This window comes from Hyla sarda, chromosome 3 (genome assembly GCF_029499605.1).
Source record: "Hyla sarda isolate aHylSar1 chromosome 3, aHylSar1.hap1, whole genome shotgun sequence".
In the NCBI taxonomy this organism is placed as follows: Eukaryota; Metazoa; Chordata; class Amphibia; order Anura; family Hylidae; genus Hyla; species Hyla sarda.
The window spans coordinates 173,745,101-173,764,633 of NC_079191.1; the positions used below are offsets into that span (position 1 = coordinate 173,745,101).

The following is a 19,533-nucleotide window of genomic DNA, read 5'->3' on the forward strand; positions in this document are numbered from 1 at the left end:
GGACAGGGAGCAGGTGGAAGCTAGTTAGGCTGATTGGGCCAGGCACCAATCACTGGTGCACTGGCCCTTTAAATCTTAGAGAGCTGGCGCGTGCGCCCTAAGGAGCGGAGCCGCGCGCAACAGGACGTGACAGCCGGGGACCGGGACAGGTGAGTGACTTGGGATGCGATTCGCGAGCGGGCGCGTCCCGCTATGCGAATCGCATCGCCGCCGGCAATGTCAGTGCAGCGCTCCCGCTCAGCGGGTCTGACCGGGGCGCTGCAGAGAGAGGGACGCTGCGATCGCTCCGGGGAGGAGCAGGGACCCGGAGCGCTCGGCGTAAAAGTACCCCCCCCCCCTTTGGTCTCCCCCTCTTTTTGTCGGGATGTTTCTTCATCCGGGATGAGGCATGTATGAGGGATTTTTGAGTCTCTTTCCAGATGGTGGAGAAGTCCTGGGAAACCTCATCAACAGCAGGCAAACCAGAAGGCGTGGGAGTGGGGAGGGGGGGAAGAGGGTGAAGCTGGGCACGGGGCAAAGTGTTACCAGGACGGGGGCTATGATGAGGAGACACAGGATAGTCCAGATAGGCCTTGGGGAGACCAGGTAAAGGAGGAGACACTGAGGTTTGACTGATGGGACTAGGAGCAGACGTGAGGCATTTTTTATGGCAAGAAGCCCCCCAGCTCTTGATCTCCCCGGTGGTCCAATCAAAGGTAGGAGAGTGGTGTTGGAGCCATGGCAGACCAAGGAGGACTTCAGAGGTGCAGTTGGGCAAAACAAAAAGTTTAATTTTTTCGTGATGCCGTCCAATACTCATGAGCAGGGGTTCTGTGCGGTAACGCACGGTGCAGTCCAATTTAACTCCGTTGACCGAGGAAATGTAGAACGGCTTGACGAGACGGGCCATCAAGATGCAGAACTTATTCACCAAAGAGGCCAGAATAAAATTTCCAGAAGATCCAGAGTCCAAGAAGGCCGCGGCTGAGAAGGAGGAGTTGGCAGAAGGAGAAATCCGCACGGGCACAGTGAGACGTGGAGAAGCAGACTTCGTACCAAGAGACGCCACACCCACGTGAGCTGGGTGCGTGCGTGCGTTTCCCAGACGTGGAGGGCGAATAGGGCAATCCACCAAGAAGTGTTCGGTACTAGCGCAGTACAGACTTAAATTGTTATCCCTACGGCGAGTCCTCTCTTCATGGGTCAGGCGAGACCGATCCACTTGCATAGCCTCCTCGGCGGGAGGCACAGGGGTAGATTGCAAAGGATACTGTGAGAGAGGTGCCCAGAGATCAAGGTCTTTTTCCTGGCGGAGCTCCTGGTGTCTCTCAGAAAAACGCATGTCAATGCGGGTGGCCAAATGGATACGTCCTTGCAGGTTGGCAGGAATCTCTCGTGCGGCCAGCACATCCTTGATGTTACTGGATAGGCCTTTTTTAAAGGTCGCGCAGAGAGCCTCATTATTCCAAGATAATTCGGAAGCAAGAGTACGAAATTGGATGGCTTACTCGCCTACTGAAGAATTACCCTGAACCAGGTTCAGCAGGGCAGTCTCGGCAGAAGAAGCTCGGGCTGGTTCCTCGAAGACACTACGGACTTCAGCGAAGAAGGACTGGACAGTGGCTGTGGCAGGATCATTGCGGTCCCAGAGCGGTGTGGCCCAAGACAAAGCCTTTCCAGATAGAAGACTCACTACGAACGCCACCTTAGACCGTTCTGTAGGAAATTGGTCCGACAACATCTCCATATGCAGGGAACATTGAGACAAGAAGCCACGGCAGAGTCGGGAGTCCCCATCAAATTTGTCCGGCAGGGACAAGCGGAGGCTAGGAGCGGCCACTCGCTGCGGAGGAGGTGCAGGAGCTGGCGGAGGAGATGGTTGCTGCTGTAGCAGTGGCAGAAGTTGCTGTAACGTGGCGGTCAACTGCGACAGCTGCTGTTGGGCAATTTGCTGCGATTGCTGGGCGACCACCGTGGGTAGGTCAGCTAGACTTGGCAGCGGCACCTCAGCGGGATCCATGGCCGGATCTACTGTTACGATTCGGCAGGCTGGATGTGGATTCTCTGTGTCAGCGAGAGATTGGCGTGGACCATGTCGGTGGACCGGTTCTAGGGTTGCTACTGGTTTTCACCAGAGCCCGCCACAAAGCGGGATGGTCTTGCTGCGGCGGTAGCAACCAGGTCGTATCCACCGGCAACGGCTCAACCTCGCTGACTGCTGAGAAGGCGTGGGACAGAAGGACTAGGCAGAGGCAAGGTCAGACGTAGCAGAAGGTCGGGGCAGGCGGCAAGGTTCGTAGTCAATAAGGATAGCAGGAGATCAGGAACAAAGGCTTTGGACAACACTAAACGCTTTCACTGGCACAAGGCAACAAGATCTGGCAAGGGAGTGCAGGGGAAGTGAGGTAATATGGACAGGGAGCAGGTGGAAGCTAGTTAGGCTGATTGGGCCAGGCACCAATCACTGGTGCACTGGCCCTTTAAATCTTAGAGAGCTGGCACGCGCGCGCCCCCTAAGGAGCGGAGCCGCGCGCGCCAGGACGTGACAGCCGGGGACCGGGACAGGTGAGTGATTTGGGATGCGATTCGCGAGCGGGCGCGTTCCGCTATGCGAATCGCATCCCCGCCGGCAATGTCAGTGCAGCGCTCCCGGTCAGCGGGTCTGACCGGGGCGCTGCAGAGAGAGGGACGCCGCGAGCGCTCCGGGGAGGAGCAGGGACCCGGAGCGCTCGGCGTAACAGTTATCTGCTGTCAGCCTTATAATAAAGGCTTTTGCCTGTTAATTGTAATCCTGCCATGATTACAAGTAGATGAAAGCTGAGAAGTGATCTCTACAGAACAGAAAGTGCACAGTGTAAAAACTACAAGATTTCAGGTTTATTTTTTTCCTTAGGTTGTGACATGGAAAATTTGAAATAATAAAAAATGTGTAAAAATAGTTTACAGCTTTGATCAGAGTTTTTGGCTATGTCAAAAGCCTTTGTCTAGATTATTACCTGATTGAATCCTCCAATATTTGCCATAGTATGAACTGTGAGAGATAACTGTCAGCCCTATTACATGTGTGTGGATACCTAGAGATGTGTGGAAAGCATGTCCAGACAGTTGCTTGGTCTAGATCTGGAGAAGATGGAGGCTTGGGCTAAGAAGTGGCAAATGAGGTTGAAGGCTAGGTTTACATTGCATTAGTGCACCTGTTTTTCATATTCATTGGCACCCTACTGAAAATAGGATTCCAACCTAAACTGTTATCAGGAACAGTGGATCCCATTGATTTCAATGGATTGAACAAAGTCACATCCATTCAGGCCATTGCCACTATTGCCTCTTGAGAAAGTCGCAGGTGCGGCGAAACATGTAGAGGCGGCAATAGAGTTTGCATTTTTAGCGATACCAGTATGATCTATCTCTCTAGTGGTCACTGCAGGGCCAATTAAATTACTATTGGAGATTGCTCTCCTGTAAACAGTTGCACTTATATTTGATCATCTGGTCATCAGTTTTAATCCATTTTTTTATAACAAAAGTAAAAGCTACATTTTAGGGGTAACTCTGTTAGGGGTTTCATACCCCGGGCTTAGGCCCAGGGGTTTAGTTCTATTCATTCAAGATGTAGTCACTATTTTAACCAAACTCAAAAGCGCAGCAGTCCTCGTTTTTGAGTCTGCGTAAAATAGAGCATATTTCCCGTATGGAGTAACTGGGTGACTTTGTATTGCACATACGTTGTGCACATGGTAAGGGAAACTCTGTGCAAACAGTTATTATTAATTGTGCTCATTGGTAAAACAAAATTTCTAAATGAGTATATCAGTATTAGTTGTCGGTAAATCATACTGTAGCAACCAGTGTCAGGCAGCTGCTGTCAAGGCAAATAAAATCATAGGGTGCATCCAAAGGGGCAAATAAACAGTGTACAAATCACTGGTCAGACTTCACACAAAATAAAGGGGGGAAATATTAGATGTGTCTATCCTCGTTTTTTTTTTTATTGTATGTCCTCATTTTACACCTATTTATTAATCTGGTGTAGGGCAATTAACCTCTGGAGTACCCATGATGTTAATATACGTCAAGGTGCTCTTGGATGTAGCGCACCATGACTTACATTTATGTAATGAACCTCAAGCGAGCGCAGGAGCTGTGCTCACTTCATGCAAGGCGAGTCCTAGCTTCTGTTAGCAGGCCAGACCACTTATGGCGGACATCAGCGATCCTGCTAATATCTTCATTAACCCTTTAAATGCCATGACTAATACTGGTCATGGCTCCTAAAGCAGTTGCGGTCCTTGTGAGATTCATCAGATAACCTGCAGCGCAATTGTTGGGGTCCGATGAGTCAAGATGGTGGCTGGAGCTCTCCTCATTTGCTCCACGGCCAGCACCAACAATCCTCTTGTATGTCTGGTAGTAGGTAGATTGTTGATTGTACTGGTCAGTGATATGCCAATGCATAGCACTGAAAAGTAATAGCAAGTAATATCAATTAAAAAAAAGTAATACAAAGTTTAAAAAAATGTAAATAATCTGCTACCCAATAAAAATGTAATCACTACTTTTACCATTTTACAAATAAAAAGATGTAAAAAAAAAATGAAACATATTTTCTTTCACTGCATGTGGAAATGTCCATACTATTAAAATATAATGTTAATGATTCTGTGCGGTGACCAATGTAAACATATTTAAAAAAAAATAGCTGCATAACATTTAAAAGTGATCAAAAAGCCACTGCTACTGTAGTTTGGTTGATGGTGGCAGTGGAAGAGCAGTCAGTGCATATATGTTGCTCAAGCTTCCCTCCTGACGTTTCTTTTGAAAAAAACAGTCTGATGAAGAATAAGCCATTAACCCATACACTGCCCTTATATCACCAGGGCCTCTGAGTCTTCAGCAACATCCTTGAGAAAAGCATTTACCGCATATGTTCTTCAAATGAAGATATATATAAAGTGTCAATTTCTGTTCTTGTTCTTTGTTTATACCTTTTTGTTGTTTAACACAGAAATCATTGCAAATATATAATTTTCTCTATTATCTTTCCAGCAGCTTTAAATGTAGGAGAAAGATTATTCCCTCTTGGAGGGTAGAAGAGAATGAATTATTTTCAAATGAAGAGGCAGAAGTCATTTCACTTCAGCAGACACCAACCCTTTTCACAATAATAAAAAAATAAATCGCAGTCCTCAATTCTCTGCATTTACAGTGGACAAGACATTACACTTTGTTTCTGGCTCTGAATGGGTCAAATAGTGATAAGCCAAGATGTTTCTGAGATAAACCTTACGGTTGCTTGCTGGCAGCCATGATCTGGGGGAGCTTTTTACCAGGTGAAGCTGAATAATTTAAGAAGTGCTACAAATGACTCTCCGGCATGGTGTGATTAGCGGCAGTGTTTATGGGTCAGTCGGAGCTATGAACTCTTTGCCTATGGGCAATTAGACTTGTGACGCCGGCAGAGGATACACAGATCCTAATAACTCAGATATTATGAATCTAATCATCTAATCTGTTGCATTTATATCTCTTTTTATCTCAGTGCTTGTTTTCTGCAGTTTTGTACCTTGCAGGACATTAATGTATAATTTTGTTATAGCGGTAGGTTTTGCTTTTTTATGTCATTCAAACTGAGATTTGTGTGTCCATTCACAGGATAAGATGATCTTATGCTTATTTTAAGTTGGTGGTAAGTCCCATATGCTATTATATACCGTGTCTGTAATGTGTTTATGTCTCTGTGCAGACATCTACATTTCCCTTAACAGTGACCCTCAGATATGATCAGCAGGGCTTTGGGACCTGAGTTTGGTGGCAGTATTGGTATAATGTTCTTTTTGGCTAATGTTTGTGGAAGTGCTCTTTATATTCTTGGTCTGGTAGAGACCATCGTGGCCATGTTTGGGATCCCAACAGGTATGTATAAGAGGAAATAAACATATTTATAAGCATGAAAATATTCGCACGTGTACTCATTGCTTTTGGCTCCACAATAGAGTGCGGTTTCACAATCTTAAATAACTACTTTATGCAGTTTTACCTATTTCCAAGCCACACGAGCAGTATAATTTCTGGCCTGAAGGACCGGGGGAATCTCATTGTTCCTCAGTAGCAAGAACTCTTGCCCAGAATGTTATTTTTGAACATGTTGCTATTCCCTAAGGGACAGCAAGGGTCTCATACTTAGAATGGAGAGATGAAACAAGTCTGATGTTCTGTATAATTCTGGGTTTGATCAGACATTTTGCTTCTCCCAGCTCTCTCTTTCTCTTGTTACAAGCTCCTTTTACTGGGCCCCTGATGATCTTGAATTTGCATGAGCAGGAAAGTCTCCCTGAAGTGAAATGTGAAAAGTTGCTAGTGCTGCCTGTGCTCATCAGTGATTCCTCTGCCTTGATGAAGACGCATGAGATAAACACATTCTCTGCCTCTCTTCCCCCAAGACACAAGTACAGAGCGCTCTGATCTGCTCTCAGAAATCACAGCTCGCTGTCCCTTCTTAAAAATGTTGTTTACTCCTAATTTTCCACTCATTTCACGCCAATCTTGAGATGGACGATTCGCAATCATGAATATGATGCTGAGATGGAAGCTGCAACAGTCCCGTAGCTGTCGCAAGGAGCGCTGTACTTTAACACTTTCTGTACTGGAATTTGTTGTTGCTTCTTTTTTATGTTAACATTCACTCCCGTGTGTCATGGGTTTTAATAATGCAAAGTAAAGAATGGTGGGGAAGATTACTGTCCTGCTATGTTGAACTAAAATCTTGCATTTACCATTGCTAAATACTGGCTGGTTACTCACAATGCCATACACACTACATAACCTTATTAAAGGGGCTTCCCTTCGCAGATGACTGGGACAAATCATCTGGGACAAAATTTGCTTATTGATGATGATCCGATCACATCCTGACAATGACAAAGCTGCCCTTCAAAGTTTCTCGCTGCACAGAGCTGAGAGCTACAGTAGGGCACCAATAACTTGAATGCTTGTGTGTACCAGCGCAGCAGAAGTGTAGGGGGAAACCGTGCAGGGCAAGATAATATTAAAGATTTGTGTGAGTCAGATAGCTACCAGTAAGAAATTGATATGTATATCTATACATTTGGACATGCAATCTTCTTTAAGTTTAAATGAGGCCTCTGGCATGTAATGCACACTATCTTTTACATTGTATAAAACAAATACAAGAAAATCCTATTGTCTCTGATACCAAACTGACATTTATACTAGGTTCAAAAAAAAATGTAAGAAATTTTTTTCACAAAACAGAATTGGCCAATAGATGTCCCGATACCATTTTTTACTTTCATTCTAGTACTCGCCGATACCAGGTACGAGTACTTTTATTTTAAAGGGAATCTGACACCAGGGTGACCTGGTCTATGACGCTGCTTACCGTGCTTATATGTGGGTTCCTTGTTGTGTGCAATGGAGGCGGCTGCTGTAATATGAACCAAGATTTCTCTCTTCTCCATTGGGCAGAACAAAAAATTTGCATCATGTGCGAGACCGATGACCACATGGTGAGCAGCGGTAGAAACCGGGTCACCTGCACTATCTACCTATAAATTCAAGTTAGTGCAGGTGACTCTGCTGTAAGATTGCCTTTAATAGTAGGTAGTATCCCCCTGCAGACGTTAGTAGCAGTCCCCTGTAGACATTAGTAGCAGCACCCCTGTAGAACGTAGCCCTGCCCTTGTAAACAGTGCCCCCCCCCTTGTAGACAGCAGGCACCCCCTGTAGACATTAGTAGCAGCCCCCCTGTAGACTGCAGCCCCCTGGAGACCGCAGCCCCCTTGTAGACAGCAAGCCCCCCTGCAGATGTTAGTAGCAGCCCCCCTGTAGACCGCAGCCCCCCATTAGACTGCAGCCCCCCTGCAGATGTTAGTAGCAGCCCCGCTGTAGACCACAGCCCCCCCTTGTAAACAGCAGGGCCCCCCTTTAGACATTAGGAGCAGGCCCTCTGTAGACCGCAGCCCCACCCTTGTAAACAGCTCACCTTCGACTGTCCTCTGACGGGTGCTGCTGCCCCGTTCTCCCGTCCACATAATAGCATTCTATGGAGGAGCATGTGACATACACGTCACTCTGCTTCCTCCGTAGCGTAACGCTGGGCGCAGTGGAGGATGTGGAATGACGTGTGTGTCACATACTCCTCCATGGAACGCCATTATGCGGACGGGAGGATGGAAGAACGGGGCAGCGGAGTGGCAGCAGGTATCGGATTTGGTATCGGGGACATTGAACGAGTCCCCAATACCAGGGAAATGGCTAGTATCGGCCCCGATACCGATACTAGTATCGGTATCGGGATATCCCTAATTTATACCATGTATGAAATGTTGTATCTGATATTAAGTAACAGAAATCTCTAGGCAGTGTGAAGTTTCCACTTGTTTTTTTTTTGGGGCAGATTTTGGAAAACTGCCGCTGCAGTTTTTGAGCCAAAGTCAGAAGTAGATCCATAAGGGCGGACAAGTGTAAGTCCTTCCTTTATATGTCCTATTCCTTTTGAATACACTTCTGGCTTTGGCTCAAAAACTGCAGTGGAAGTTTTCCAAAAAACTGCCAGAAAAAAAAAAAAAAGTGGAAACTTAGCCTGAGAGGAGTTTAACATCTGTATAGAGGCCATTTAGTAATGACTACAGATATCATCAATATGATCTCTTCACACGTATCTAATATTTTTAGGAAATCATTTGACACAGATTTAGGCTGTTCTGTATACAGTATTCTATATTCTATATACCTGCATCTTATAACTAATGATGACAAAAATGTGATTTCCAGGGGAAGATGGAAGAAGTGGAGTCCATGTTTTGCCACAGAGCTATTGGTATGAGTTCCTGTATGGCACCGTTCTGCTATTCCTGTGTCTCTTGGTCTGCCTGGTTGGAGCCAGTATATATGCTAGAGCCACCTTTCTCATTTTTATCATTGTGATGGTGGTTTTGATAACTGTCTTTATCAGCTTCTTTGCTGTGAGAGAAAAAGTTGTTTCCATTGTTACTACTGATGCCAATGGCACCCATTACCTAAACGGAACATTTACTGGCTTCAAGTTGTCTACTCTCAAGGACAATGTATATCGTAAGTATGCAGTATGAATACATTTTTCTTCTGTTGTACCTACCTTATGTTTAGATATAATAATAGATTTTCTGATAAATATGGTTTTGAATTGAATTCTGTAATAACATTTCTACATACAATGGTCGAGATTTACTATTGTAAACCCGACCTGTTTTGTCGGGTTGTGTGCCAGAATTTGCGCCAAAGGAAATAAAAAAACCCGACCATCTCTCCATTTTACTGAGAAAACCAGACAAAAGAGGTGTGGTTGCTTAGAAAAGGGTCGTGGGCACAAAAAGGGGGTGTGTCCTCAACATTTTTGAAAAATCCCAACATATTTACTAAGCTTTCCACAGAAAAAGTTGTGGATTTGAGCTCTGGAAAACCCCACAGCTCAGAGCATGTGTAAAAAAGCAAAATGTAGGGAAAAGTGCAAAAGTAGGGAAACCTTAGTAAATACAGTGAAAAAATATCTGTTGGAAAAAAAAATTACAAAGGAAACTACACTTCACTCTTACTAAATCAGGTCCAATCTATTTAAGACATATTAGTTGGCCCCTGAGTAAAGTTTGTTCACAAATGATGGCTAAGCTGCAGATTTTCTGTCCATATTTGCAGCTTCAAATTCAGCAGGAAATTTGTACCAAATTGTGTAGATTGGCCTTTGCAGATTCTAAAAATAGAGTCTGCCAGTTTAAGCCCACAGAAAAATCTTCAGAAATATACACTCATTGACAAAATAAATAAATAAATAAATATATATATATATATATATATATATTAAAAAGGAGTTATTGTAATCAAGTGAAAATGCAATGATAATATAATTGATTACAATTGTAGATCGAATGGATTGGGGGAAAACTGTACAATTGAAAGGAGGCTGTAGTATCCTGTTGGGATCGAATGGATTGGGGGAAAACTGTACAATTGAAAGGAGGCTGTAGTATCCTGTTGGGCTGTCCCTAGCCTGAGTACCAGATAAGTTACTTTGGGTATTTTGTGACACATTCGTCCACAGATGTTGGAGCTGGGCCTGTAGATCCTGCATACTCTTAGATTGCCGAAGCTGTCTGTCCATAAATGATAGATGAGCGAAAAATCTGATAAACAGGTAAGCCAAGAGGCATTCCTGGGAAACCTCAAATTAAAGCTCTTATCATGAGGCCTCCATACTTGAACCCAAACATTGTTGGATTCCTGAACTAGTTGCTGAAGAAAATACAGTTCTAGTCCATAGCATTCCAGGTTTCTCATTCACGATACACAACAAACAGAGGTGACAGTGGCTGGCTGCCAATGGCAGGACATGTAATGGGCACCATGACACTAAATTTCCTTCTGCAAAGCATCTGGAAATGGACAGGGGTGTGTAATGCAGATGCCATCTGTGTCTGAATGGTGAATGGTGGACAAGGAAACTGGGAGCTTTTCAGCAAATCAAATCAATTTTCTACTGGCGGTCAGGTCTAGAGCCTGTTTGCAGTGTGTGCATGCCCTCATGTAGCCACTGCTCTCAACACTTCCTAAAAGCTTGGTCAGAACCGCCTAGATGACAAGCAGTTTTTTTTAAACAACCATTTGAAACAACCAAGTCCAGCGATGTGCCCCCTCTCAAAATCTGTCAAATGGGCAAAATGCATAGCAGTGAACAATCTTTGACCATGAGGTAACCCACCTAAAAGTAGTCTCTAAGAGCATTTTTATAGGGCGGCAGGGGAAGCACGTTTATACCCCCTCCTGTGACAAGACCCATTGTCTGATCAGATCACACCAGTAATCCACGCCTCACCTATCATCCACACCACATTTATCTGGGTGCATTGTTTATTTTTTGTCAATGGGTGTACAATACTGACTGTGCAATGCGTGGATAACATTTTTTTAACTTTCAAAATCTGGACAGAAAATCCAGTGTATCCTCCTCGTATGAATAAAGTACTTACTCTTAGCTGGCCGACATTCATGTATTTGTATGAAATAATAGATATGATGAGCCTTTTATTTCCGCAGAAGTATCTTCCTAAGGAGGACTGTAGAATTCCTCTTCCAGCTCGATCCAATTCATTGAAATACCCACATCTGATTAAATGCTTTGAGCCACATTGCTGTACTAAACCATCTCCAGCCTGTGTATGGCATTTGTGGAACATAGAGCTAAATCTCATTTCCCTGATGAATCTTACATTATGACAGTGTAAAGGTCAGGAGAAAATGAAATTAAAGGAGTCCACTGAGGGATTCTGGCAAGAAGTGGAAAGATTCAGTAATCATCAATTTGTTACAAGAAAAGGCTGATATCACTTATCCTAAGAGCTGCCTTGACCTGTAGAATAAGGACACTATTAGGAACAAAAAACTATGAATGTATATTCAGAGCTACATGGCAGGAAATACCTTGTGTTCACATTTGGCTTATTTTATCCTGCTGGTTCCTATTTCACAGTAAAAGCTCTCAGTCTTGCCACAATGACTCAAAGCAGCATTGCAAAAGACTGTAGACATAAGTGGCGTGTTTTTCCTCAATAGTAGCGAATGGCGGTTTAAGCATATTCAGCAGCACTGTAAAGCTCAAGAATTGTATGATGTGAACAATGGTATACGGCCTCAAAGCTAATATATAACACAATGTGAAGGGAGTGTGTTGGCTGATACCCTTTACTGTACATGTTTAACAAAGGCGGTTTTCACATTTACTCTGATATGGACCATACATTGGATTAATCATGAAGCTATGTTTGATGACATCATTATTATTATTTATATTTTAAATGATGATTATTACAGTTTATGAAGGTATAGTACATTCAAAAAGTCTTCAGACCCTTTCACTTTTTTCACATTTTGTTATGTTGCTGCCATGTGCTAAAATAAAAAAATAAAGGGGGAGATTTATAAAACCTGTCCAGAGGAAAGCTGCTGAGTTGCCCATAGCAACCAATCAGATCACTTCTTTCATTTTTTACAGACGTTTTCAAAAAAGGAAAGAAGCAATCTGATTGGTTGCTATGGGCAGCTCAGCAGCTTTCCTATGGACATATTTTGATAAATCTCCCCCAAAGTTTTTCCCCGTGATTAGATTAAGCACTTTTGGCAGTGGTTACAGCCTCCAGTCTTCTTGGGTTTGATATCACAAGGTTTGCACATGTGGATTTTCGGATTTTCAACTATTCTTCCTGCAGATTTTCTTATGCTCTTTTAGGTTAGATGGAGACCGTAGTTCAACAGCCATTTTCATTTCTCTCCAGAGATATTTAATTGGATTCAAGCAAGGGCTTTGGCTAGGTCACTCAAGGATAATCAGAGCCACAGCAACTCCTGTGTTGTCTTGGCTGTGTCCTTAGGGTGCTTTTCTTGTTCAAAGGTGAACCTTCAACCCAGCCTGAGGTCCAGAGTTTTTGGATCAGGTTTTCATTAAGAATAGTTCTATACTTTGCTCCATTTAGCTTTCCCTAAACCCTGAGAAGTCTTCTTTCCCCATGCACTGAAGAACACACCCATAGCATGATGCTGCCATCACCATGCTTCACTGTAAGATGGTAATAGGCAAGTGGTAAACAGTGCTTGGTTTCCTCCAGACATGATGCTTAGAATTGAGACCAAAAAGTTCAGTAATGATTTCATCAGACCAGAGAATCTTGTTTCTCACAATCAGAGAGTCCTTTAGGTGCTTTTTTTTTTTTTTTTTGCACATTTCGTATGGGCTTTCATGATGTGTCTTTGTTATAAAGATGAAGTTGGTGAAGTGCTGCAGTGATGGTTGACCTACTGGAGTTTTCTCTCATCGGCACACAAGATCTTTAGAGTTCAGCCACAGTGACCATTAAGTTCTTGGTCACCTCTCTATTCCGATTACTTAGTTTGATGGGGCAGCCAGCTCAAGGAAGAGTCTTGGTTGTTTCAAACACTTCCATTTAAGAATTATAGAGACTACTGTGTTCTTGGGAACTTTCAGTGCAGCAGAAATTTTTGTCCCCTTCTCCAGATCTGTGCCTTCACACAGTCCTGTCTCCGAGCTATACAGGCAGTCTTTCCCTCCTTCATGGCTTGTTGGTTGTTCTGATATGCATTGTCAGCAGTAATACCTTATTTAGTATGGGCTGTGTCTTTCTAAATCCTGTCCAATCAACTGGACTTACCACAGGTGACTCCAATGAATGTAGAAACATCTCAAAGTTGCCCCAAAGCTAACTCGTCTCAGCAAAGGGTCTGCATACATATGTCTATGCAAAATGTAATTTTTTTCTTTTTTTAATAAAAGGCTGCAACATAACAAAATGTGAGAAAATTAAAGGATCTGAGGACACTAATGCATTGTACATACATTGAATGGGCAGTTTATTAACCAGTTAAAGACCCAGGGTGTACCTGTACGCCCACAGGAATTTCGGTCCCCGACACGCGCCAGGCGGGGTCCGGGGTGATTGCTGATATCTATCAGCAGGCACCCCATGTCGGCGATTCCAGGTCATACGGGTCTCCGGAGACCTGGAAAATAAGGGGGATCGGGGTTGTCCAAGACACCCCCGATCCCCCTGAAGGGATAGGAGTGAGGTGGCAGGGGTGCCACCCCTCCTATCCCTGCTATTGGTCGTTCACAAGCGATGACCAATAGCAGATCGGAGGCGGGGGGTTAACTTTCGGTTTCCCCATTGTGCCCACCCACAGTAGGCCGGGCATAACGGGGAAACCAACCACTTACCCATCAGCGGTGGAAGCGGGTGGCGATCGGCAGTGGTGATTGGGGGCAGCAGAGGACAGCGATGCGGCTCCCTGGATCCTACGGAAGCCAGTGAGTTGCCTAGCAACATCTCGAGGGCTACAGTTTGAGACCACTATACAGTTGTCTCTAAACTGTAGCCCTCCAGATGTTGCAAAACTACAACTTCCAGCATGCCCAAACAGCAAACAGCTGTCTCGGCATGCTTGGAATTGTAGTTTTGCAACATCTAGAGGGCCACAATTTTTATAAATCACTGTGCAGTGGCCTCTAAACTGTAGCCCTCCAGATGTTGCAAAACTGAAAATCCTAGCATGCCCAAACAGCAAATAGCTGTCTCGGCATGCTGGGAGTTGTAGTTGCGTACCTCCAGCTGTTACATAAATGCATCTCCCTGCATGCCCTTCAGCGATCAGTACATGCTGGGAGTTGTAGTTTTGCAACAGCTGGAGGCACACTGGTTGGAAAATACTGAGTTAGGTAACAGAACTTAACTGAAGGTTTTCCAACCAGTGTGCCTCCAGCTGTTTCAAAAGTACAACTTCCAGCAGGCACAGTCTGTCAGTACATGCTGGGAGTTGTTGTTTTGAAACAACTGGAGGTTCCCCCCCCCCTCCATGTGAATGTACAGGGTACATTCCCACGGGCAGGTTTACAGTGAGTTTCCTGCTTCAAGTTTGGGCTGTGGCAAATTTTTCAAACTCCTAGCAGGAAACTCACCGTAAACCCGCCAGTGCGAATGTACCCTAAAAATACTACACTAACACAAAATAAAGGGTAAAAATAAAGGGTAAAAACTACTACAAAAATACATCCTCTTACACTGTCCCCGCAATAAAAATTAAAAACGTAACGTAACGCAGTGTTTCCAAAACGTAGCCTCCGGCTGCTGCAAAACAACAACTCCTAGCATTTCCGGACAGCCACTGACTGTCCAGACATGCTGGGAGCTTAGCAACAGCCGGAGGCACCCTGTTTGGGAATCACTGGCGTAGAATACCCCTATGTCCAGCCCTATGCAAACCCTAATTTAGTCCTCAAATGCGCATGGCGCTCTCTCACTTTGGAGCCCTGTCATATTTCAAGGAAACAGTTTAGAGCCACATATGGGGTATTTCCGTACTGGGGAAAAATTGCATTACAAATTTTGGGGGCTTTTTCTCCTTTTACCCCGTATGAAAAGGAAAAGTTGGGGGCTACACCAGCCTGTTAGTGTAAAAAAATAAAAATGTTTACACTAACACGCTGGTGTTGCCCCATACTTTTTATTTTTACAAGCGGTAAAAGGAAAAAAAGACCCCCAAAATTTGTAATGCAATTTCTCCTGAGTACGGAAATACGCCATATGTGGGCATAAAATGCTCTGCGGACACACAACAAGGCTCAGGAGAGAGCGCGGACTATCCATATTTGAGGCCTAAATTGGTGATTTGCACAGGGGTGGCTGATTTTACAGCGGTTCTGACATAAACGCAAAAAAAAAAATACCCACATGTGACCCCATTTTGGAAACTACACCCCTCAGGGAATGTAACAAGGGGTATAGTGAGCCTTAACATTCCACAGGTGTTTGAAGAATTTTCATTGAATTTGGATGGAAAAATGAAAACTAAAATGCTGGTTTTACCCAAAATTTTTCATTTTCACAAGGGAAAATAAGAAAAAAAAGCCCCCCAAAATTTGTAACCCCATTTCTTCTGAGTAAGAGCATACCCCCATATGTGGGTGTAAAGTGCTCTGCGGGTTAAAGGGGTTGTGCGCTGCCCTGACGTCACGCCCGGCGGCCACGAACACGGAAGCCCGCACACAGCGTTCGGAGTAATGAACCTCTGGACGCTGTGAGTGGAGCTCCGAAAATTAGGGAAGCGCACAACCCCTTTAACTAAAATGCTCACAAGAGAAGGAACGCCATTGGGCTTTTGAAGAGAAAATTTGTCCGGAATTGAAGGCCACGTGTGTTTACAAAGACCCCATAGTGCCAGAACAATGGACCCCCCACATGTGACCCCATTTTGGAAACTACACCCCCTCATGTAATGTATTAAGGGGTGCAGTGAGCATTTACACCCCACAGGTGTCTGACAGATTTTTTAACAGTGGTCCGTGAAAATTAAAAATTGTATTTTTCATTTGCACAGCCCACTGTTCCAAAGATCTGTCAAACGGCAGTGGGGTGTAAATACTCACTGCACCCCTTATTAAATTCTGTGAGGGGTGTAGTTTCCAAAATGGGGTCACATGGGGGGGGGGGGGGGGGTCCGCTGTTCTGGCACCACGGGGGGGCTTTGTAAACGCACATGGCCCCTGACTTCCATTCCAAACAAATTCTCTCTCCAAAAGCTTAATGGCGCTCCTCCTCTTTTGAGCATTGTAGTGCGCCAACAGAGCACTTCAGGTCCACACATGGGGTACTTCCATACTCAGAAGAGGTGGGGTTACAAATTTCGGGGGGCATTTTCTCCTATTACCCCTTGTAAAAATTTTACATTTGGGGGGAAACTAGCATTTTAGTGAAAAAATAAAATGAAATCATTTACACATCCAACTTTAACGTTCCTTGAGGGGTGAAGTTTCCAAAATTGTTTGCCATGTGGGTTTTTTGCAGCTGTTCTGGCACCGTAGGGGCTTCCTAAATGTGACATACCCCCCAAAAACCATTTCAGAAAAACTCACTCTACAAAATCCCACTGTCGCAACTTCCCTTCTGAACCCTCTAGTGCTCCCACAGAGCACTTGACATACACATATGAGGTATTCCCTTACTCGAGAGAAATTGGGTTACAAATTTTAGGAAGATTTCTCTCCATTTACCCCATTCAAAAACTGGGTCTGCAAGAACATGCCAGTGTAAAAAATTAAGATTTTAATTTTCTCCTTCAATTTGCTGCTATTCCTGTGAAACACCTAAAGGTTTAACAAACCTTTTAAATGTCAGTTTGAATACTTTGAGGGGTGCAGTTTTCATAATGGGGTCATTTATGGGGTATTCCTAATAAGAAGGCCTTTCAAATCCACTTCAAAACTGAACTGGTCCCTGAAAAATTCAGATTTTGAGAATGTTGTGAAAAATTTGAAAATTACTGCTATACTTTGAAGCTCTCTTATGTCTTCCAAAAGTAAAAACATGTCAATTTTATGATGCCAACATAAAGTAGACATATTGTATATGTGAATCAAATTCATTTGGAATATTAATTATCCTTATATGCAGAGAGCTTCAAAATAAATTAAAAAAATGCTACATTTTCAAGTTTTTTCATAAAATTTTTGAATTTTTCACCAAGAAATTATGCAAGTATCGACAAAATTTTACCACTAACATAAAGTAGAATATGACAAGAAAAAAACAATCTCGGATTCAGAATGAAAAGTATAAGCATCACAGAGTTATTAATGCTTAACCTCTTAAGGACTTAGGGCGTACCTGTACGCCCTAAGCCCGGTCCCGGTGTGAAAAACTGGGCTAACAGCGTGCGGCACCGATCGTTGTGCTGCGTGCTGTTAACCCTTCAGACGCGGCGATCAAAGTTGACCGCCGTGTCTGAAAACGAAAGTAAACGGTTCCCGGCAGCTCAGTCGGGCTGATCGGGACATCGCGATAAAATCACAATGTTCTGATCAGCTGGTCTCCTTACCTCTCTCCGCAACGTCCGATCGGGGATTGATTGCTCCAAGCCTGAGCTACGGGCTTGAGCAATCGAGCCCCTATCTGACTGATCCTTGCAAAGCTATGGCTTTGCAGGGATCAGCATAGGAGATCAGTGTGTGCAGTGCTATAGCTCCCTATGGGAGCTATAACACTGCAAAAAAAAGTGAAAAAAAAAGTTAACAAAGGTCATTTAACCCCTTCCCTAATAAAAGTTTGAATCACCCCCCTTTTCCCATTAAAGAAAAACTGTGTAAATAAAAATAAACATATGTGGTATCGCCACGTGCGAAAATGTCCGAACTATAAAAATATATAGTTAATTAGATTGCACGGTCAATGGCGTGCGCGCAAAAAAATTCCAAAGTCAAAAATAGTGTATTTTTGGTCACTTTTTATATCATGAAAAAATTAATAAAAAAGCGATCAAAAAGTCCGATCGATACAAAAATGGTACCGATAAAAACTTCAGAACACGGCGCAAAAAATTAGTCCTCATACTGGCCCGTACGCGGAAAAATAAAAAAGTTATTGGGGCTAGAATATGAGAACTTTTAGCATATAAATTTTCCTGCATGTAGTTATGATTTTTTTCCGAAGTACGACAATATCCAACCTATATAAGTAGGGTATCATTTTAATCACATGGACCTATAGAATAAAGATAAGGTGTTATTTTTCCGAAAAATGCACTGCGTAGAAACGGAAGCCCCCAAAAGTTACAAAATGAAATTTTTTCTTCAATTTAGTCACACAATGATTTTTTTTTCCGTTTTGGCATGGATTTTTTGGTAAAATGACTAATGTCACTGCAAAGTAGAATTGGTGGAGCAAAGAATAAGCCATGATATGGATTTTTAGGTGCAAAATTGAAAGCATTATGATTTTTAGAAGGTGATGAGGAAAAAAGGAAAATGCAAAAACGGAAAAACGCTGAGTCCTTAAGGGGTTAAAGTGACAGTGGTCGAATGTGCAAAATATGGCCAGGTCCTACAGTGAAAATTGGCTGGGTCCTTAAGGGGTTAATGACATGGGACATGTTTTGAAATACTCTGCATGTGCACCATAAAATCAAGTGAGCAGATTTTCTGAGCGACATTAAATTGTACCTGTCGTCAACAAAAACTTTTTATATAATGTAGATAATACCATTATATGTATATTTGCAATATACATTGGTTAAGAAATGTGTTTATTTTTGTCCCTGCAGCTATTGTCTGTGTGTCTCTATGAGGAGTCCAAATACAAGAAGTGTGTGTGGACAAGCAGGGCTCTGTGTACTGAGGACAAGCAGGGCTCTGTGCACTGAGGACAAGCAGGGCTCTGTTTACTGAGGACAAGCAGGGCTCTGTACACTGAGGACAAGCAGGGCTCTGTGCAGTGAGGACAAGCAGGGCTCTGTACACTGAGGACAAGCAGGGCTCTGTACACTGAGGACAAGCAAGGCTCTGTGCACTAAGGACAACCAGGGCTCTGTGCAGTGAGGACAAGCAGGGCTCTGTACACTGAGGACAAGCAGGGCTCTGTACACTGAGGACAAGCAGGGCTCTGTACACTGAGGACAAGCATGGCTCTGTACGCTGAGGTTCTGTGGCATGCTCCCATCTCACACATCAGAATGATTTACAAGCCAGAAGCCTGCACAGAGCTCTTCTTGTTCTGCCCTAACCTCCTGTATTTGTACTCCTCACAAAGACACACAGGCAATAGCTGCAGGGACAGCATTTTGTAACCCAAAAATATACACATTTTTTTAACCAATGTAAATTACAAATAAACATATAATGGTACACATATCCAAAAAGGCAATTCCGGGCCTGAAGAAACGCCCAGGGGGCGTGAAACGGCGCCGTCGCTTTGGACGGGGCTCCGCTACTCCTCTTGCCCTGCCGTTCCATCTGACTGTACATTGCCAATGTAACTACTCTATTCAATAAAGAGCAGAGCGACGGATTGGTGAGTGAAACGCTTCTTCTTTCTGCCTTTTTGGATATGTGTCTCATTGAACTTTACTAGCGTGAGCACCACCGAGTGTACGGCAAATGTGAAAGCACATTACCTAGTGACCGCAGTACACATTGTATTCAGTTCCCTGGAGCAGTGCCAGGTGTTC

At 43.8% G+C, this 19,533-nt stretch overlaps 1 protein-coding gene across 6 annotated transcripts in view; it reads left to right on the top strand.

Annotated features, from left to right (window-relative positions):
* LOC130361886 (solute carrier family 12 member 9-like) overlaps window positions 1-19,533 on the top strand; it is a 338,026-nt gene that overhangs the window by 72,656 nt on the left and 245,837 nt on the right. For all 6 annotated transcript variants that reach the window (XM_056565518.1, XM_056565522.1, XM_056565523.1 and 3 more), the window contains exons 3-4: window positions 5,755-5,892; window positions 8,773-9,072. In XM_056565518.1, coding sequence (XP_056421493.1) covers window positions 5,755-5,892; window positions 8,773-9,072 — 438 coding nt within the window. The remainder of the gene's footprint in view (window positions 1-5,754; window positions 5,893-8,772; window positions 9,073-19,533) is intronic.